Source organism: Phytophthora cinnamomi, assembly GCF_018691715.1.
Source record: "Phytophthora cinnamomi strain GKB4 chromosome Unknown Contig38, whole genome shotgun sequence".
Classification (NCBI taxonomy): Eukaryota; Oomycota; class Peronosporomycetes; order Peronosporales; family Peronosporaceae; genus Phytophthora; species Phytophthora cinnamomi.
The window spans coordinates 28,467-50,191 of NW_027150971.1; the positions used below are offsets into that span (position 1 = coordinate 28,467).

The 21,725-nt window shown below is 54.8% G+C and overlaps 5 protein-coding genes across 5 annotated transcripts; 3 read left to right on the forward strand and 2 right to left on the reverse strand.

The window, feature by feature from the left end:
* Positions 1-44: 44 nt before the first annotated feature.
* IUM83_03108 (Spermatogenesis-associated protein 5) lies at positions 45-2,315 on the forward strand (the record flags this gene model as incomplete). The annotated part of the gene is made up of 1 exon (XM_067927089.1): positions 45-2,315. One exon carries the CDS (start codon positions 45-47, stop codon positions 2,313-2,315), a length of 2,271 nt encoding a protein of 756 aa, XP_067791710.1.
* A 2,515-nt stretch (positions 2,316-4,830) lies between these two features.
* IUM83_03109 (uncharacterized protein) lies at positions 4,831-6,384 on the forward strand (the record flags this gene model as incomplete). The annotated part of the gene is made up of 1 exon (XM_067927090.1): positions 4,831-6,384. The coding sequence occupies one exon, from the start codon at positions 4,831-4,833 to the stop codon at positions 6,382-6,384; it is 1,554 nt and encodes a 517-aa protein (XP_067791844.1).
* A 1,949-nt stretch (positions 6,385-8,333) lies between these two features.
* Positions 8,334-8,973, forward strand: IUM83_03110 (uncharacterized protein; the record flags this gene model as incomplete). Its single annotated transcript, XM_067927091.1, has 2 exons — positions 8,334-8,408; positions 8,503-8,973. 2 exons carry the CDS (start codon positions 8,334-8,336, stop codon positions 8,971-8,973), a joined length of 546 nt encoding a protein of 181 aa, XP_067791706.1.
* A 6,079-nt stretch (positions 8,974-15,052) lies between these two features.
* IUM83_03111 (5-methyltetrahydropteroyltriglutamate-homocysteine S-methyltransferase) lies at positions 15,053-17,356 on the reverse strand (the record flags this gene model as incomplete). Its single annotated transcript, XM_067927092.1, has 1 exon — positions 15,053-17,356. The coding sequence occupies one exon, from the start codon at positions 17,354-17,356 to the stop codon at positions 15,053-15,055; it is 2,304 nt and encodes a 767-aa protein (XP_067791705.1).
* A 504-nt stretch (positions 17,357-17,860) lies between these two features.
* Positions 17,861-20,429, reverse strand: IUM83_03112 (TBCC domain-containing protein 1; the record flags this gene model as incomplete). The annotated part of the gene is made up of 7 exons (XM_067927093.1): positions 17,861-18,213; positions 18,293-18,489; positions 18,572-18,677; positions 18,812-18,865; positions 18,931-19,035; positions 19,136-20,324; positions 20,418-20,429. The coding sequence occupies 7 exons, from the start codon at positions 20,427-20,429 to the stop codon at positions 17,861-17,863; spliced, it is 2,016 nt and encodes a 671-aa protein (XP_067791911.1).
* Between the last annotated feature and the right edge of the window lie 1,296 nt (positions 20,430-21,725).

The window sequence follows — 21,725 nt, forward strand, 5'->3', positions numbered from 1 at the left end:
CACTATTCTGGGGATTGGACGCCTTCGCCACTCATCCGGAGCCCATGGAGCTGCTGGAGGCGCGCGTGCAGTTCGTGCGCGCGGGCGCCCGCTCGGCCCGCTCCGTGTCCAAAGTGTACCTGAATCCGAGCGATATGGCGCAGTTCGGGCTGGAATCGGGCGCCCACGTGACGCTCCACGCGTGCGACAAGGTGGACGATGACTCGCCCTCGCTGCTGCTGTGCGGCCTGGCGTGGCCCATGGACAAGATCAAGCGGCGCGGCGTCGGCCTCAGCTCCATGTGGGAGGCGGCGGTGGCCGAGCAGCAGGTGGAGGCGGTCACGGTGCAAGTCCTGCAGCAATCGAGTGCGCCAGCCAAGAGCGTGGCGCTGCGGTTGGTGTCCAGAGCTTCGACCCACAAGCAGAAGCTGTCCGAGAAGGAGCGCGCGTTGCTGACGCGCTGCATCGCCGTGATGATCGACGGAGCGTTGGTGCACCGCGGGTCGCTGCTTTCGCTGCCGCTGCACGGCGTGAACTCGGTTTTCCGAGTCGAAAAGGTCAACGGAGTGAGTCGCGGTGAACCAAGCATTGTGGCTGTAAGCGCAACCAAGACGGCGCTTACGGTGGCGTGGGAGGAGGATCAGGAGGAGGCTCTGCTGGAGAACAAGAGTGTCGGGTTTAGTGACACAGCAGTGAAAGGCAAACTGGACGGGTTCGCAGCGATCGGGGGTCTGCACGAGGAGCTGAAGGCCATCCGCGAGGTGGTGGAGCAACCACTGACGAACCCAGAGACGTTCGAGACGTTTGGTCTGCCGGCGCCGAAGGGCGTGTTGCTGTTTGGGCCACCCGGAACGGGCAAGACGTTGATTGCGAGGACGCTGGCGCAGGAGCTGAACGCGCGGGTGTTCACCATCAACGGGCCGGAGGTGGTGAGTAAGTTCGTTGGCGAGAGTGAGGCGAACCTGCGCGCCGTGTTTGCGCAGGCTGCGCGCGAGGCTCCGTCGCTTGTGTTTATCGATGAGCTGGACGCTATCTGTCCAAAGCGTGACTCGCGTGTGGGGGACATGGAGCGTCGACTGGTGGCGACTCTGCTTACGCTGATGGACGGCTTGAGCGCGTCGCGGCAAGTCGTTGTGTTGGCGGCGACTAACCGGCCCAACGCCCTTGACCCTGCGGTGAGAAGACCTGGCCGATTTGATCGCGAAGTGGAGATTGGCATCCCGAGGGCCAAGGACCGACTGGCAATTCTACGAGCGGCCCTGCGCCGCCTACCGCACAGACTCACTAACTCAGAACTTCAGGAGCTGAGTTCGATCGCCCACGGTTATGTGGGCGCTGACCTCAGCGCACTTTGCAAGGAAGCCGCGCTACTAGCGCTTCACCGTTCGTTTGCGAACAATGCTCAGTCTACGGATGCTGTTTTGGCCAGCTCAGACTCGCTGCCCGCATTTGAAGTGACATTGAGCGATCTGAAGCTAGCGATGCGAGGAATTCGGCCGAGTGCTCTGCGTGAGATTTCAGTGGATGTGCCTCGCGTGCTGTGGAGTGACATTGGAGGCCAAGATGCGCTGAAGCAAGCTCTTCGTGAGGCGGTGGAGTGGCCGCTGCAGCATCCAGAGGCCTTCACTCGAATGGGTATCCGGCCGCCAAAGGGTGTTCTGCTGTATGGTCCTCCTGGTTGTAGTAAGACATTGGCAGCTAAGGCTCTGGCTACGGAAAGCGGCATGAACTTTATTGCTATCAAGGGTCCTGAGTTGTTCAGCAAGTGGGTTGGTGAGTCCGAGCAGCAAGTGCGTGAGGTGTTTCGCAAAGCTCGCGCTGCTTCACCGACCGTGGTGTTTTTCGACGAGATCGACGCACTCGCCAGTACGCGTGGATCTGGCGGCGGCAGTGGCGCTTCAGACCGTGTTCTAAGCCAGCTATTGACCGAGCTGGACGGACTTGAGCCGCTGAAGCGAGTCTTAGTGGTGGCTGCAACGAACCGCCCCGACTTGCTAGACCCCGCCCTAATGCGACCTGGCCGCATTGATCGCGCGCTGTACGTGTCTCCGCCTGATGTTCCTGCACGTGAACAGATCTTGCAAATCCACACGCGAAAGACGCCGTTGTCATCGGATGTCAGCCTGGCTGAGCTGTCCATCGCCACCGCTCGGTTCTCGGGAGCAGAGCTTCAAGCTTTGTGTCGTGAAGCCGCTCTGCATGCAGTCGAAGAAGACCGTGCAGCGGCGAACGTAGCAAAACGGCATTTCGTGCGCGCGCTGTCAGTCGTAACGCCACAGATCGACGACCGTATGCTAGCGTTTTTCGAGCGCTTCCGTGACGGCCAGCGGCGATAGACTCCAGTCGTAGCTAGCTAAGTAAGAACAAAATAACGAGGCGATGAAGCCTTTTCTCCATGTTGAAGACGGCATTTCGTGGACCTCCCATCCGAGGCACCAATGCGCACATTCTTCTTTGACCGTAAAGGAAGTTTTTGAGGCTCACAAGCCGTGTTCTTTGCGGTTGTTAAACGTGGCTAATGCACCAAAGCATCAACTTGTAGATAACCAAGGTGTAAAGCTATACATGTGCAACAGCTTTACCTCGCGAAACGTACAAGTGGTCCATTCTGCGATGGCCCTCCTTTGCGTTACACTCTTCACGATGCGTCGAAGCGAAGTTGACGCCTGGAGGCGCATCAAGCAACCTCCCCCACGAGCTCAGCCAAACGGGGCAGATATAATCTATCTACATGTATCATATAGAACTCCGGATGAACATCGAGGTAAGATGATCCATGCAAATTGAAATCGAACCAGGAGCTAACTGGGATTTGTTCATGAACAGCGCGTTTGGACGTTGATACGCGCAGTCTCGCGTTCAGGGTTTTACAGTAATATGACAGGGGAGTACAAAGTAGTAGTACTATTGCTACTGTAATCAGTAGTTTGTGCAGTTTCGTACAATCTACTACGATAATACTTAGCAGTTCACCCCGCCGGAGGCACAGTACTAATTTGTATTGCCGAGAATCACGGGGATTGGAAGTATGGACGCCATGGATGAATGGACGCCTGCACTGGCCGCTTGGGCCATGATCTTCGCATGTGAGGCTTACTCGCTCATACTCCGATCTTCTTCGCAACCGCCAGACAGATATCTTACGTTCTCAACGCCCAAGTCGAGCTCTCGAGCGACTTCCATGGCCCTGTCTCCCACCTGAGGTTGCGCAGTCACGTGCTCACCAGCGTTAATATGGGTACGCTCATTCATTCGAGTTGTTTCGCAGTTCAAGGCTAACTGTTTATTGCATAGCGTCGTGCAGCTTGACGAATAGTTGCCTCAGCTGCGTATTATCCTTGGCATTACCGCGCCAGCTACACAGCCAGTCACGGTGCTAAAATGACGACCGAACCATAGCGTGGACGTCTCGGTATCGACTCTTGAGTGTTCTGCCATTCGCATTCGGAACGGAGGATCGCCTGGTGGCTGCATTCACCCACCCGCACGCCGTCATCGCTCGAGTCCTCATGTTTCCTCTCGCAGCATAGCCCTAAAGCTCATGCAGGTTGAGGTGGCGCGTTTGCGTACCAGGCGCATTTGTCGACTCGACCCCAAGCAGACAGACCCATCCAAGCTGCTATGGCGACGACCCCGTGTTGGTTGCTGGGTGGCTCAACACCGTGGTACCCACCAGCTTGCAGGACGGCGACGACCTGGACCTGCGGGCTTCGCGGCCGTGTCGGGCAGAACGGCGCCACGCATGTCAGTAGGCAGCCTGCTACTGGCCGTGAATGAATACGAATTCATGAAGCAGGACCTGGGCTACTAGGAGGTGGGGCAGCTGCTGCGTGACACGCTTTCCAGAGATATAGGTTCACGATATTTCAACAGTCCGCCGACAGCAGTTCGGTAGTACTATATTATTATTATTGTCGTAGTTATGAATCCATCATTGAAGCAACCAAGTACTATATTAGTTGGCAAACTAGCCCCCTGCGAAATACTTACAGTAATAAAGAAGAAGTGCCAGTACTACTGTCAATCCCTCAGGCGGACAACAGGTATTACAGGTGTCCGAACATTGAAAACTTAACTCTTTTTTTTTTTTCCAGAAATCTTCAACGTGGGTGCAGGCACTGCATGTACATGTAAAATGCATCCAGGTTGGATCCCAACCCCACCGAAATTGCGTGCATCTTTTCCCCAGGATGCTAATGGCGATGTGCATCTTCGAACAGCCACAAGTGCTCACATACGTGCTCACGGCGTTGTTGCTCGGGGTACAATACCACGAGCACATCGGGCTGCGAATCCTGCAGCGGAGACTTGTGTGGTCACTGCCTTTACGCGAGACCGCGCGTCTTAACTTCCGGGGCTGGTCCGCCGCGCAGCTCTGACTCACATCAGTTGTTCTGCCCCAGAGAAGCGAAAGGGCCAGCTATCTTCGTGGTAAATGAAAGTGCTGGAGGAGTAGATTGGTGCTGGATAAACCACGTTGCGCTCACCTTTAAGCCATGGGGACACGCATCGAGATCTTGACGCACTCGTCCATCCCGTAAGCAGTACGCTCGTGGTGGAGCACGGATCGTAAACCTGTTCAAGTGTATGTTCATGACGAACTGAGCCAAAACCAGCTGCCGTGGACCCTACACTTTTGGTCTCTTTTCCAGGTTGACTCACTACAATAGAGGCGTGCAAAGATATCGCGAGATCCCCTCAAGCTCTATGACAAAGCTGTCCAGGCTCAAGATACCCGTTGTCGCTCAACCGCTCACTTCTCAATTTGCTATCAACATGGCGTCTCCAAGCCCCAAACGATCTCTCTCTTCGCAACGTTCTACAAGCCACCTCCCTGTTCCAACGCGGACCATGTCGCTGTGTAGTCGCCGAGCCGAGCATCCGACTGTGACTCTGGAGCTGCCCCAACTCGACCGCTTCCACGATCGCGCTGAGAGAGCATTGTCCGAGACCATCGCCGCGTACGGGAAGCTGGACGGCCACACCGTCGTCGACACCTCACGGTGGAAGAGTATGCGGGCTCGACACGGAATCCGACTATTTCGCGGACGCCAACTGACTGTCACGGGGCAAACACCGTTGCTGTGTGTGGGCACACTTCGAGGTCGCTTTGACGATGTCTTGGAAGGACTGTACTGCGACAACACCGAGCAGATGCTGCTCATGAATGCGATCAAGAGTCCGAGACTGGCTGAGAGCGCCGTGCTCTACGCAGTTCAAGACAAGACGCCGTTAGAGCCCTACGCCTTCACGGGCATCAAGTGGGCGACGATCAAGCTGTCCGTCGCGAGCAACCGAGACTTGTGCTACTTCGACAAGATGGGGTTGGTGCGTCAGCGCTCGGGGAAGCGGACAGCTTACCACGTCATGCAGTCCGTGGATCTGCCCGAGTGTCCTCAGAAGGCCATGCACAAACGAGTGCAGATGTCTGTCTGCTACGTGCTGGAAGAGCTGGAGGACGACTTGGTAGGCGTCTACATGCAGGGCGAGATGAACTACGCGGCGCTATCCTACATCGCGATACCTGCAGTGTCGGAGATGTTGCTGTCGATTGCCAATGTGCTGGAGTGCACTCGTGCGAAGAAGCTTGCGCACATTATGTCGATGAACCGGCCCGAAGCCCGGAGGCTCTCCTCCTCTGAAAAGAACTGCTACGTTTGCAAGGGCAGCTCGTCATTTTTCGAGAGCTTGACCAACTGCTCTGGCTGCAGCAAGCACGTGTGCAAGAAGTGCCGATTGAGGGAGCACGTCCTCGCCCGCGACACGAGTTCGAGTTCTCAGCTTTCGCGGGCCGAGTTTTGCCGCGTGTGTATCTCGAAGGTGACCTTGTCTTCTCTCGACCAGATCCGTGTCGAGGCTGGTGTATACAGCGTTGGAGAGCTGTCCAGCTCCCCAGTGCCGAACGCGACGTTCTGCAAGATCGATGAAGAGATTGAGGACGTGAAGGTGGACGTCCGAGGCAGTGATCGGTCGCTCACTTCATTCGTCCACAAAATCTCGGCGCAGATACAGGAGCTGAGCACGCGCGGTGACATCCGAGCATCGAGCCTGTCGTGCATGGGGAAGGCGTTTGAGGACGACGCGGACTTGGAGCACGAGAGCGAAGACGTGCTCAACTCGAGTAGACTCCAGAGCGGCCAGTTTGTCTTGCTCGACAAGGGCTTGATCGACATGTCAGGGCGCAGTCCGTGCTCGACCACGTCGACGAGGTCGTCCTCGCTTGGATACGAATTTGAAGACCCAGAGCAGCGCTACTCTGCGTTATTCGCGAAGCTCCAGCAGGTGGTTAACCAGGCCGAAGAAACCTGGGTTTTCGCTCGAGAACAGTCTCTCATCGCCCGCTCCGTTCGCGCTCGCAGCCGGCGGAACACGCAGACGTCGGTCTCAGGTTACACAAGCGAGTAACTCGGTTGTTTCTGTCAGTTGTCGTTTATATACATGTACTCAATACGGTTTGCATGCATGGTAGAACTCCATCAGCGCATCTTGGTTTCTACAGTTTTTCGGTTTGGAGATTCGTGATGATACACGTAGGTTGCCTCTTCCAAGAAATGCCGCCTAGAATATCGTATCATGCACTCGATCATTAGTGGGCAGGCCGATGGTGCTGTTCCGGATTTCCTTCCAACTCTGGTGCTCGAAGTCGCCTAATCGGGGACGGAGTCGCACGCGTGAAGTGCCCGGACATCCAGGTGGCCATCGGTGTCAAGATCGCGGACGACGAGATAACGTGCCGCCGACAACAAACTTGTCCAGCAGGCACCGAGCATTGGCCTGACCATTGCGATTCGGCTGAGACGGCCTACTTCCCACTATGGAAGCTCTATCATCGTGACAACATACCTGTCGCTCTTGTTGGCCATGAAAGCCGTCTCGTTATCATTTAGTGTTTGACAAGTCCCTCCTTGCGATCAAAGTGTTTGATAGTGCAGAGAGCACTTGTCTGGATCAGGCATGGTTATCCAGCTTATGTGCGGAGACCGCCCCCAGCAGAAGACGACAGTAAGGTCCCTCGGCCCCTGTGTCAACAACCAAGTGTTTGCCGACTCGTTACACAACCCATGGTAGACATTTGTAAACGGATGGCGAATGGATTTTCGTTCGTAGTGAAGCAACATGTCGAGGAGTGACTAGCCCGACAGGCAATGGAATGTACTGTACATATTACTTCCTGGTGCTGCACCAATTGCATAGGTAACGGGCCAACTCAGCTCACACTCACCCATTTCATGCTGCGCGCGCAATCGTAAAGACATTCACCATTATCCATGTACAGCGAATTTGCCTCAATGTTTTTCGACTCCAATTGGTTGTAGGAGTGTAGCTTGTTCAATCTAACGTACTCGCACGAAAAGGATGCAATTGTTCGGGATGAACACGCTGTGCAAGTTGCCGCTGTAGTCGTTCAAGTAGCCCTTGTTCCTTCGGCAATCCTAGCAGTCTTACCCATTCTTACCCAGAAGGGTATCCGTTAGGCGGCTACATATCCTGTTGCCCACACCGTTGCTAATAGGAAGCGCAGGTGCCTAGTAGGAAGATCTATTCGACGAAGCATGTTGAAGGCAACTCGAGCATTGCGCTCTTCAAGCACCGACCAAAGATGGCAGGCCAAACAGACAATCCATATTGAAAACCCACTCTCTCGGACGACGAGATGGCTCGAGCACCCTTGGACCAGAGGGGATGTCTCCGTCAACTTGACGGTGTCAAGGCTCCATGACCAAAGGCAATATCCAAGGTGTACATGTACGCGCTCTGGCGAGTTTCCTGCTGGCAGGTGTCTGCAAAGTGCAGGCCATCATGGCCGCCATGATCCCACCTTGATCGCTCAAATCCGCTCAATTAATCCCATGTGTCTGGGTGCATCGATCCGCGCTCAACCGAAGATCGGACTGTAGGCCCCCGCGTTCTTGCGTTCATTGAAGTCGTCGCCAGTAGCGGCACAGCGTCGATGGAGTGGCGATGCGGGCCAAAGGCTTCTTTGTTGCGAACCCCATAAGCGCCACCACCTCTTCGGCCGCATCATTTATTCCGGTGAAAGTTTCGGTGTCGCCAAGCGCTGCATATGGACGGTGGTGCCGACATGTGATTGCTTTGAGAGGAGCTGGCAGGGAGACACACTGTACTGCACCACAGTCACTCTATCGCACGCTGTCACTGTCCGCCTGTTGTTGTCCTGGTCCGCACGAGGCCTTACTTTTACCGACCCTGCTGTTTCGTACACTCGTTGTCCTCGTGAGTCACGAGTGTAGCGTGCAGCGTGGCGAGACATTTCCGCTTTCGCCTCGCTCCAGCCTAACCGCTGCAGGAAGTTCGCTTCGAAGCAAAGTCAACTAACTTATAAAAGCTACGCAATGGACAAGGGTAGCAGGAGAGCGGTGCTGTTGGCACTGTGGTGCCTTCTTGTTGCACAGCTCGCCATCACACAGGTGCATGCCGCCACCTCGAACAGCACGAAGACGACAACCGAGACACCAACTGTGACAACGGCAGCGCCTTCGGTGTCGACCTCCTCCCTCACAGACGTCTGAAGTAGCAAATACCCCGGCAGGGACCGTCGCGGCCGCAAGCTCGACTACAACGACCACCGCTGCGTCTTCGGTGGACACGACGTACATTTGCAGCGGCGACGAAGTAGCCCGGCTCACGAAGTTCAACACGAACAACAAGTATCTGCAGTCCGAGTGCACTGCGTCAGCCGGGATCAGCTCGTACGAGTTCCCCTTCAACGGCGAGCTCAGCTACGCGCAGATGGTCGCCATGAGCTCCGTCAGCCAGTGCGAGTTCTACTTTCGCGCGGTGTTGCTGGTGCAGCTCCAGGAGTGCGTGGACGCCAACGTCTACATCCGAACGACGGCCGAGACCATTCTGCAGCTCGGTGCTACCTCGGGAAGTGCGCCGACGGAGGCCGAAGTTAACGCGGCAGTGGCGGTGCGGAGGGCGTACAACTTGGCTCTCCGCGACGGGGCGGCTCCGCCTCCTACTCCGCCATGAGCGGGGCGTCCGCTCTCACCTGGAACATCGATGGCGACACCATCGACACGACCGCCACAGCCACCAAGACTGGGCAGTTGCTGCTGAGCACGGACTTGCAGGTCATCGGCACCTATTACGCCTCGTCCGGTTCGTCCTCCTCTTCCACTACCTCAACCATCGAAGACTCGCGGGCAACTGGAGATAGCTCGGCCAGCTCTAGCGCTGTTCGAAGAGAGGCCTCGTCGTGGCTCGTAGCCTTCGTCGTAGTCGCGTGCACAGCTCTACTGCTGAACGTTAGCTAGGAACCGATTCAATCCACACACTTATCTATCAGCACCACACTCACATCCGATTCTGCTCCTACACATGTTGAAGAAGGTTTTCAGGCCGCACACGGACGGCAAATCTACCGATACATGTCCTTCGCAAATCATGCACCTTCACGCTTTGACAAGAGTTAAAGAGGAATTTCCATAAATCAACCTTAAGATTGGTGAAAGTATTAATCGAAAAGTAAGTACTGATGATCAGTGCTTGGATGCGTTTTAGTACTTGTATTATTGTGCCTTGCATGCTTTCTGTCTAAACAACGACGTAATTCGTTGTTTTAGCAAACCATGGCGATAAGCCCATCATTGAGTTAGAAGGCTAACTCGTCGATTTAAGATAGAATAGCTGCTAAGACAACGAGTTAACGTTGAGTTATGCCTACTTTCGTTGAATGGCTGGAGTAAATCCGACAATACTACGGTCCTGACATTCTAACTCGCTCGCTTCGTCTGATTGCTTTTCAGTCGATCATGATATCGATTGACATGCGCTGGCGATCTATCGTACTAACCTACCTCTACGATATTGATCTAACGGTTGTGGCTTCAGTGATGGGAGTGTCAACGCGGTCCATCTCTCGCTGGGGCTATCTGTTCCGTCGGCGTGGTAACGTCATTCCAAACGCTCGAATCGAACGGAAGACGTGCTGGCCTCCAGAGACTATCAAGTTTGTGAAGGGCTTCGTCGAAGAACATCCTGTTTTTATATCGAGGAGCTCCAAGCAGCTTTAAAGCCAGCGTTTCCTGCACTACCAAACATTTCTACTGCTATTATATGCCGTGCGCTGAAATTCGACCTTGGTTTAACGCGCAAGGTCCTGACGAAGAGAGCGAGAGAAAGTGTCCCCATGCTTACTACAAGAAGTTCTATTCTTGCAGTCCGACAACCGATCTATTCTTGCAGTGGCAACCGGTCTATTCTTGTTCTGCGTTGTGCTTGGGACTGGCGGTTGCTTAGCTTATTTTTAACTTCGAGTTAGGCTGCGATATATGATCATCGCGAAGGATTTGCTCGTTGGTTTAGAGCCCTTAATCGCATGCCAAAGTTCGTGCAAAGCACAATATATAATAATAAAGTACTTATAATATCACATGACAGTCTTAATATGAGTGGGCAAGCACCGGAACTCCACCACCACTACAGACCCGCACCAGAACAAAGTAAACAACAGCACCAACGCTCTAGTATCGAAATTAGATTAAAGGTTGCTTTTGTTAACGATTTTTACGTCCAGATACGCTTTTCATAGTAGCGGGGGATAACATGAAATTGAGGTTTAGTCAGCTGTGTACACCGTGCGCACTAGTTCGAGCGCTATGTGCTGACATAACGGTCTTCATCGCCTGGACACGCGCCTGTAGTGCCTGCATGGGGGAGCGGAGGCCGTGTTGCCCTCAGTGATGTTGTCTGTACAGAAAACACCCACGGAGGGGATGTGCGCGGTACTATCCTTCAAACGCTTCGCCATTTCGACATCCAATTTCTTAGTTCCTATTTACAAGTCCGCCGCCATAGTCGATAAACCTCGATCAATTCTTTAGTAGGGAGCTTCGTGAATGTTAAAATGTAATCAATCTAGCGATAATCATTGTTAAAGTTGCGCATCTCCGACGTGCTGATGCTTTGCAGGAGAACATGGGACTCGCTCACAGAGCTGTCCCGTACAATGTAGACCACTGATTTAGTTGCAGAATAAGGGGGATTATCTCCCCCGCCAGGGACCACCAGTCCTCACTCCGTCTTTTGACTGCTAATACACAAGCACCTCCGGGAATCCTTCCTCCTCCAAGACCTCTTTCTTTGGCACCTTCACGCTGTCCTCCGCTGTTATATTCCTTTGCTATTCCTTCCTCTAACACGTCCGATCCAAAACTTTAACAGGTCATGCGCCCAACGCTAACAAGAGGACCCGCGCGAAGCTGCCACGTGTCAAGCAAGCCCGACGGACCACGTCTGCTCGACGGCTGCCACGTGGCAAGCCACTTCCGCTACGAGGCCATGCTGCCCTTACGAGGCCATGCTGCCCCCCTTGCGCCAGCCACTGAGCTGCAGCGCCGCACGAGTCATACACATACCGTGCTAGCCGGCTACTGCCGAGCTGTGAGGCCACGTTGCCCACTGCGCCAGCCACCGTGGTGCTGCGCTGCGTTGAGCAGGACGTCTACCATGCTATGCATAAGAGCCAGTAGAACTTCGCTGGACTCCGCGCCAAACGCGCTACATGCTGTGCCGGCCACAGGCTGAGCCCCTATGAGCTGTAAGACCGCCTGACAAGGCAGGCAAGCCTTTCGTACTCATGTACTGGTACTTCAAAGCGAGATACTATACCGCTGCTTCCACTTTTTCATGCGAAAGCTACCTTACAGAGCTTCCATGTAGTAAAATAGATATTTTATTTTAAATGCCATCCCTGCCTGAAGTGCCCATGAGAGACTTGCACGATCAGGCAGCGCTGCCTTCAGCATTTCCGAATATAGTAGTGGACATGCTACCCAATGCCCCTGTCCATCTATACTGCTGCTACCTGAAAATGAACGACAAGCTCACATACACGAAGTCTCTGTCAATAAATTGAATTGCCTACTACAGTAGTACATGACATGCTACACAATGCCTCTGTCAAAATAACATATCACATGACTATGAACAACAAGCAAACCAAATACAAAATCAAAATCATGAAGCCTCTGTCCATGAACTAAAACTAAGATCTACCCCCTTGCAATGAGCGACAAGCAACACACAGCCTCTGTCGATAGCGTACGATTTCAATAACATACACGACAAGCACACAAAGCCTCTGTCAAGTCAGATACTGAAAAAAAAAAGAGATAACACGAAATGAAATACTTCGATGTACATCACAATACAGGGAAAATAATCATTGCTCTCAACGACAAGCACACAAAGCCTCTGTCCTATGTCTCCACTATTGTAATACCCACGACACAAAAACCAAAAGCGAAATGCGCCGATCACAACGACATGTAAGGCATGAACCATGAACAGCCAAAGCATTAAAGCAAAAAATAGCTGTCGAGAGTCGCCACATTATGGTGATCCAGGAATGCCACAAAGGCTCTGCCGGTGGATTAAACTCCTAAACATGAGACATATACAAAATGTCAGGTTCTAAATAGACCATCTCTCAATGGATTCAGTCGCACACATACTTCCGCTAGTGCATGCTATAAGCATAATTATTCACAAACGAGAAACATCTCGATAAGGACACTAGGGAGAGACAAATAAAATACCTCCCAAAGATGTGATCCCCGCAGATTTAAAGCGGACAGTTGTGTTGTTACGGAAGATATTAAGTTGATGCAGTCCATGCCTCTAGAGCTACATGCTTCTACAAATGGCAAAGTAATTTACTCTAAGCGAACTATAAGTCGCTGAGCTGTAAGGAAAAATCTACAAGCTTTAAAAATAAAATCACATTGTCAACAATATTATGTTGCAATTGTCAGTCAAAAGCGACTGGGAGGCTCAAAGCCTTGAAAATGTAATACTTTGACCAGATTGAGCAAACTGGGAGGCTCATAAGCCTACCCGTTGAGATGGCTAAGTCCTCTCAACAATTCATGTAAAAGGAGAGAATCGGTAGCAAAATAAGTTACCAAGACTTCCGAAAGGAGACACAAACAAAACTAAGAGCAAAACATTCAATATCCACGAGCAAGAAGCTCGAGTAAAGTACGCTCGGCGAACAGGTTTTATCCCAACCAGAAAAAAGGGTTTTCCTGAGTAGCCACTCAAAACCGCAAAGATGCAAATAAAAAGGTGAATACGCACAATACTTTAGAGCAAACTATCGGTGAACAGGTTTCTCCTTCATAAGAAGGTTTTCCTGACTAGCCACGAACAGTCGCAAAGCAAATATCTGCGATCACGAGCAATACGTACAACACATTAGATCATACATAATCGGTGAACAGGTTTCTCCTTCATAAGAAGGTTTTCCTGACTAGCCACGAACAGTCGCAAAGCAAATATCTGCGATCACGAGCAATACGTACAACACATTAGATCATACATAATCGGTGAACAGGTTTCTCCTTCACAAGAAGGTTTTCCTGACTAGCCACGAACAGTCGCAAAGCAAATATCTGCGATCACGAGCAATACGTACAACACATTAGATCATACATAATCGGTGAACAGGTTTCTCCTTCACAAGAAAGGTTTTCCTGACTAGCCAAGTACAGTCGCAATGCAAATATCTGCGATCACGAGCAATACGCATAACGCTTTAGAGCATACATAATCGGTGAACAGGTTTTCTCCTTCACAAGAAAGGTTTCCTGATTAGCCAAGTTCAAGCTCAAACTAAATGACCAAACATTTAGCACAACATCTTTTGACATATCACCCTACAGGCGAAATAAGCCACATGGGGTAGAAGATCACCAATGGTGAAGGCACAAATTGCCCACGCCAAGTGTTAAGGTCATAATAATACTGCCCAAACTTAAGCAAGCTGAAACCTAGCAAGCAACGCACGTTCCTCAATGTGGGAGGCTGTTAAAGTTGCGCATCTCCGACGTGCTGACGCTTTGCAGGAGAACATGGGACTCGCTCACAGAGCTGTCCCGTACAATGTAGACCACTGATTTAGTTGCAGAATAAGGGGGATTATCTCCCCCGCCAGGGACCACCAGTCCTCACTCCGTCTTTTGACTGCTAATACACAAGCACCTCCGGGAATCCTTCCTCCTCCAAGACCTCTTTCTTCGGCACCTTCACGCTGTCCTCCGCTGTTATATTCCTTTGCTATTCCTTCCTCTAACACGTCCGATCCAAAACCTTAACAATCATCAACCTATTTGGAATTCTAGAGGATGCGCAGGATACAATTCATTTTCCAATAAAGGGTACTGTTGTAACTTAATGCCAGTCTCCTAGATAATGAATATAAATAGCGAGGGCTTCAAATTTTTATAGGCTGCATTTCGTTCGCAAGGAATTTGCTGAATCAACTTTTATTTGTCACGACTACGTGAATACAGCTCTGTTGTCGCGGGGGTACGTCGCGAGGATTTTGTGGTCCGAGTGGATGACGATCAAGTTATAGGTTTACAATAGGCAGTACCCGTACCGCGATATAACGCACATCTCCTTCGCAATGCAGTCTGTATAATGTAGGTGATGTTGATGCTGCAGATGCTCAGCCAGTCTTGCTCAGATTCACAGAAGAATGTACGCAAGCTATGACGTAGCATATTGCCAGAATGCTCGCGGCTTTCACCGATAACTCGCGTTGGGGGCCAGTAAATGGAGCTTTCCATCGCATACGTCTTCAACTGTAACGAAGAAGGCTACCTGCATCCGCTTTCTACTTCATATACTACGTAGTACTATCGACATCGTATCACATTGAACTTAATATTACTACAATCTTAGTATTAGTAGCAAGAAGCAATTACATGTATCACCATTTCAAAAAATATCAGTGCCTCAAGGTTCATTTATGGAAAATTCCTCACGAGTTAAACAAGTCAATCGCGAAACTACCTAAAGAACAAGTTGAAAGCCATGTTTCCAGTGAAAACCAAACTCTTTATTTTTCAGATCATCCAAGGTGGCGAGATATCCTGCTACTATGGTCTCGGCAGCTTGGCCATGCCTGCACTGGGTGCTGAGGACATGTCGAGTGAGCGAAGCCGCTGGGTGTTACCCCAGCGCTTGGCGCACATTTCATCGATGAAAAACGCAGAGGAAGCTTCTTGGTCTTCTCCTAGTGGGGTGAGAGAGGCAAGGGTGCTTACAGCGAAGCGCGCACCTCGCGGGTGGCGTCCACCATGTTGCGCAGGGCGGCGATGGTCTCGGGCCACTTGCGCGTCTTGAGACCGCAGTCCGGGTTCACCACGACCTGCTCCGCCGGCAGAAGGTTCAGGAAGCTCTTGAGCTTCTTGACGATCTCGTCCTTGGGCGGCACCACGGGCGAGTGGATGTCGTACGTGCCCGGGCCCAGGTCGCGCTTGTAGCCGATGGCCTTGAACGAGCGGATGGTCTCGTCGTCCGAGCGAGCGTTCTCGATCGAGTTGACGTCAGCGTCGATGGCGTCGATGGCGTGCATGCAATCCGAGAACTCGCAGTAGCACATGTGCGTGTGGATCGACGTCTCGTTCTTGGCGACAGCGGTGGACAGGCGGAAGGCGTCCACGGCCCAGTTCAGGTACTCGTCCTTCTTGGCGGGCTTGAGCGGCATGCCCTCACGAAGAGCGGGTTCATCCACCTGGATGACAGCGCACTTGGAGGCCTCAAGGTCGGCCACCTCGTCACGCAGGCACAGGGCCAGCTGGAACGCCTGGTCCTTGCGGCTGATGTCCTTGCGGGGGAACGACCAGTTCAGAATGGTCACGGGGCCCGTGAGCATGCCCTTCACCGGCTTGGAGGTGAACGACTGGGCCACCACGAACTCGCGCACGGTCATGTCGGCCGGACGCTCCAGGTCGGCGAAGATGATCGGCGGACGCACGCAACGCGAGCCGTAGCTCTGCACCCAGCCGTTCTGCGTGAAGGCAAAGCCGTTCAGCTTCTCAGCGAAGTACTCGACCATGTCGGTACGCTCGGGCTCGCCGTGCACCAGGATGTCGAGGCCCAGGGCCTCCTGGATGCCAATGTTGTACGCGATCTGCTCGTCGATCTTGGCGCGGTAGGCCTCCAGCGAGATGTCGCCGGCCTTGAGCTTGCGGCGCAGGGCGCGGATGGCGGCGGTCTGCGGGAACGAGCCGATGGTGGTGGTGGGCAGCACCGGCAGGCCCTTGAGCTGCTCCGGGCGGCGCTCAGCGAACGGCGAAGGGCGCTTGAAGTCGGCCTCCGTCACGGCGGCGAGGCGCGACTGCACAGCGGTCTTGGCCGGGTTCTTCTCGTAGTACGTGGCCCAGGCTTTCTTGGCGGCGTCCACCTCGGCCTTGGCGGCTTCCTCGCCGATCTCGGCGATCTTCTTGACCACCTCCAGCTCCGCCAGCTTCTCGTAGGCGAAGCTGAGCACACCCAGCAGGCCGTCGGTCTCGCCGGCGTTCAGAGCCTTCTCGCACTCCGTCGTGTACGGCACGTGCTGCAGCGACGAGCTTGTCTGGATGGTGAGCTCGGCACCCTCGGCGTTGGCCAGCACCTTGTTGATCTCGGCCACCTGGGCCAGCACCGTCTCGGGGTTGAACTTCCACACGCTGCGGCCGTCAATCAGACCAGCGCCCAGGCGCTTGCCGGCCGGGAAGCCGAACTTCTGCAGCACCGACAGGTTGTCGCCGCGCGTGAAGTCGAGCGAGATGGCCGACACAGGGGACGTGGCGAACCACTGGTACACGTCGTGGTTGATCTCCTCGAAGTACGTGGCCAGGTTGATGGCCACCTTCTCGTGCTGGATGGCGCCCTTCTGGTCATTGGAGCCGTACACGGTCGGCAGGTGCTTGGCGAGCTGCTCAGCGCTGGCGCCCACGAGCGACGGCTCGTGCACCTGCACCTCCTGCACGCCCAGGCCGGCCAGCTCGTCGATGAGGGCCGTGTAGAGCGGCAGCACCTTCACCAGCAGCTCGTCCAGCGAGGCGCCGTCGTACTTGCTGAGGGCAAGGTAGGTGAGGGGGCCCAGCACAATGGGCACCGTCTTGTTGGGGCCCACGACGGCCACCGCGCGCTTGACGCCGCTCAGGTACGAGCTGAAGTTGGCCTTGGGCGTCGACTTGGCGCTGAGCTCGGGCACCTCGTAGTGGTAGTTGGAGTCGAACCACTTGGTCATGTCGAGCGCCGGGATGCCGTCCACGCCGCGCGCCATGGCGAAGTACTGCGCCAGGCCGGCGGGCACCTTGGCGAAGCGCTCGGGCGCCAGGCCCAGGTAGAAGGTCCAGTCCAGCACGTGGTCGTAGAGCGAGAAGAGGCCGACGCCCACGCGGCCCACGCCGGCGTCGAGCTGCTTGCGCCAGTTGGCCTCCTCGACGGCGTGCGCCACCTGGAAGAGCTCCTCCTCGCTGATCTTGTTGCGCCAGAACTTCTCGAGCGCGAACTTGAGCTCTCGGTTGGGGCCCATGCGGGGGAAGCCCAGGGTAGCGCTGTCGACGGCGACCATGTTGGAATGTGAAGGGGTTACTTGACTGGGACGGACTTGTAGCGGAGTGCGCGCCAGCGAGCAGATGCAGGAATGAGCTGCTCGGTGACGTACGTGGGAGGGCGGAAGCGAATGCGAATGCGGAATCGGATGGATGGCTACGACGCCCGGGGCGGGATGACCTCGGCGCGAGCCACAGCGCCACGCTGGACGCCCATCCCTCGGGCGCACCGGAACGTGCCGCACATGCCTTGACGCCTTCTGATTCGCTGGGTTCGGCCAATCACAGGCGAGCGCACTTCAACTTGGATCCTGAAGCGATTGGCAAAACTTCAGAAATGACTCACGACGGACAGACAGACAGACAGACACTAGCTTGTCAACGCAAAACGCAGCCATTTGATTGTCGCCCATAGGTCGGGGGGATGTGTGCGGCGGTCGGGAGGATCTCTATCTAGTATAGTCGTCGGAGTCACGCGTTTACTGCAAGGAGGGTCTGCTATCTCTGCTGGCGCGGCGGGGCAACTACGACTCTCTTGCGCCGGGCTCGCAGCCTCCGTTCGCGCGGTCCAGGTGCACCAGGTCCAGGATCTGCCGCACGTTGCTCGTGGACGACAGCCACTCCTTAAACTTGAGCTGGATCACCACCTCCATCGTGCGCTTCTTCGTCAGGTCGAACTCGTCGCTGGTCACCAGCTGCCGCAGCGACTCCACCGTTTCGTACTGCTTCCTCACAGCAGCCACGTACTCGGGAGGAATCGGGAATGGCCGCTCGGCGGGACCCGCGCCCGCCACGGGTTTTACGGGAACACACACGTCGCGGAAGGTCTCGGGCACCTGGAGAGAGATCGGGGGTTTATCCATGTCCGCCATGCTATCTGTAAGCCGTGAAGCATAATGACGCTAAAGTGAACACTTGCATCAAACGACGTGCACCTGCACCAGTAGTGCGCGTACCTTTCTCGCTGTCGAGATCCAGGAAGGTGTTCCAGCAGCCTTGTGATTCTCCGTTGCATAGGAACGGTACCGTAGACAACTGCTGCTTCAGACCAGAATACTTTGTGTTGTATGGCCCCAGAATCACGCCGACGTTCTCGCCGCTAACAATAATCGGTGATAATGTGTAAACGTTGAGGCGCGTGTCCAAGCAGTTGCTGCAACAAGAAGGAGCAAATTAGAAATAGTGAATACAATGTCACCGGTGCCGAGGGTCGATCGAAGTGCAGTCCTTCGTACCTGACTCGGACGAGACCCGAAAGCGACGTGAGCTGAACGTTCTCACATCGCTCCATAGACAAAATCCCCGTATTCGGTGCCATAATGACCCGGCAGTTCTTGCAAGCTGAAATCGTCACATTTGTGTTAAACGGAACAAGTAAAGGTTAAGGAAAACCTGGGTATACCTCAGCGGAATCATCGGACAGCAATACAAGGACACACTTTGGTACAAGTGCACCAAGGCAAATACACACATACAACAAGGGAGGTGAAAGGATATCGAACAGGTCCCAGGATGTAGATGTAGGAATCCTGGCAGGAAAAGATGATGACATCAGAGAGCTGACCCCCCTCACCAGGTGCAAGCTCGTCCGCACGCTTGATCACTGTAGTCTTGACAAGCTGCGAAAGAATGGTAGGACGGCCCGCCGCCTCCTCTTGCGGAGGAGCAGAGTCTGCACTTCCATCCAACGAAAAGTCATCTGGAGAAAAGCAATCGGAAACGACCAAAACACACATTCGTCAATATCGGACGTTCTTTGCGTCGATCCACATACCAATAACGATGCAAAATCGACGGACCGTTTAGGGAAAAGGCCGGAGGCGACGGCGTTGAGAGGTTGTTCAGTCCCGTCGTGGACGATGGCACCGAGAAGCCAACCGGTGGGTACATCTTTTCGTTCAGAGATAAGTGTGTCTTGTAAAATCGGCAAACCTTGGCTCCATTCTCCACGCGCTGCACAAATTCCGGGGCAGCTTCGCCCTCAGCCATAGCGTCAGGTAACTCCCAGGTCGGGTAGCACGAGCTGAGCTTGACGTTCCTGTCGACAAGGCTGACGTCACCGAGGCACAGCAAGAACCCGAGGAGGTCGATCTGGTCAGCGCTTACAACCGTCTGAGATTCGTCCTTGAGGTCCACGGACGGGTACAGCAGTCCGAACAGGTCCTCCAGCTTCTCGCGCACAAACGACAGGTAGTACGAGTCGGCAGTCGAGCGGTCTGCCATGCCCACAGTGTGCGGCGACTGCGGCGGGGGCGGACTGGCGCTGCCTCTCATGAGTGGAGATCCAACCGCCCCCATAATAGGGGACTTGGGGGCTGTCGCCGCCGCCACCGCGCCCGCGGTCTCTAGCGCGGCAGCCGCCGCCAAGCTCTCGGCGTGCTCACGATACCACACGGCGTTGAACGAGTCCAGCGAGTACTTGGTCCTCCACGAGTGGGGCTTGACCGTCTGGATGAAGAGGAAGATGGCCATCTTGAAGACCGGCACCTCCTCGCGCTGCAGACACTGGTGCACGTCCAGCGGCGCGGCGGCGTCCGCGGCCTCGCCCCTCACGGGGATCATGCGGTGGAAGTGCACCAGCAGCAGCCAGAAGGCCTTGTAGTCCTGCTCGCGCCACTGGAAGATGGCGTGCACCGCGTCCTTCCAGACGGCGAACGTCACGGCGCTCAGGTTGTCGCTCTCCACGAAGGAGCCGGCGTCTGCGTCCGCCATGACGGCGTCGTCTCCCGCGGCTGCAGCCTCTGCGCCGCCCTCGCTGGCCTGCAGCTTGGCGTGCAGCGCGTCCAGCGCCTTGCGCACGTTGCCGAGCGTGAGCGTGGCCGCATGCTTGGACGGCAGCGGCACGAGCCCCAGCTCGAACAGCTCCAGACGCAGCCAGATGCGCGGCATGTCGTCGCGCCGCTTCCTCTTCTTGGCGGGGGGCGCGGGGATGAACTCGGGCGCGTCGTCTCGCCCGCCACCGGTGGCTCTCCTGGTCTCCGCGGGCGGCTGCACGTCGTCGTTAGCACCAGCAACTCCCGCGGCCATGCACTGCCGCCTTCAGCTCCTGCTCTTGCTGCTGCTCCTGCTGCTGCTGCGCACCTGCGTGGCCAGGCTGTGCGAAGCGGCTCCAGTCCGGTCGGCTTCGCGGCGTGTACGCTAGAGGCGGAAACGCGACTGCGATACAAAGGGCAAGAGATCAAGGGGGGTCAGAAGACGACAGGGTAATTTTAGCCCCTCGCGCAGCCAATCGACGCGCGAAAAAGAGCGCATTGGCGTTAAAGCCGCCCATCCAGAAAACAGCATGGGCCGACACTTGGCTACACCCAGGTTGAAGTGATCATCGTTGAACGAGTTCTTATCTCGAGACTGCATTGATCGTATCAGCGCTGGTCGCGCTGGGAGAGGAACACGCGCTGGTTGGCGGCCTTTTTGGCGTCCGGGATCTTGATGCCGATGGCCACCTGGATGCCAGGTGCTCCATGTAGTTGCGGAGTTTCTGGCGCAAGTGGTCGGATGCCTCCGAGTAGGCAACTTCGAGCACCAGAGTCAGCAGGGCGACTCGAGCACTAACGGGTGACAGCGATCCGTTTGGCTCGTAGCGACAATGCTCAAAATTCAGCGTGCGGCAGTCTGTCTGAACCAAACGCGCCGGCGGTGTTCAATACCGTGTTGCCGTCGGCAGCGATATCGGTCCGTTGCAGGAATTGAAAGCGACCGCTCCATGAATCTAGGAGAGTTCGCAGACCACGACGCGGCCAGCGCGTCGTCCTTGGTGTTCGAGTTAGGCTCGTAGTCTCACCGCGGGATATTGTCCTTGTCCTCCCACTTGTCGAAGTCCTGGAGCGTGATCCGCTCGAAGAGAACGACGGGCAGACCGCCTTCATTCGTCGCACGGTTGTCCGTCTCGTTGTCGCTCCGGCAGTTCTCGGTGGACACGCTCCACGATGTTTTGATTCGTGCCGGTTTTCAGCGGCACTGGAGGAGGGGTTGAAGGGGATTTTTTGGAGTGTACATGTATTTGGCCGCAGCAGCAAATAATGGACTGCATCTATAATGGAGGAGGGGGGGGGGGGAGTGGCAGAGGCCGAATAGTGTACAAATTGAATAGTCGTTCATCAACTTCTGCTGGGCAGACGCCGCGATAGAGCCGAGCTTTTCGCACAAGCTGTCGAGGTTCTTGTTCGAGAAACTAGCTGAAGAACGACCAAAAGTTAGAGGCGTCGGCATGCAGCTTCTGGAAATCGACGAGGCAGACGTGGCTAATAAGAAAAACCTAGTACATGAGCTAGCCCAATTCATTGTCAACAAATATTCGCCTATTATCGACACAAGTTTGCCCAGCTACATCAGTACCTGCTTGGCCATCGCGCTGCTCACGCAGAAGAGTTGATGGCTCTGGAACCGGCC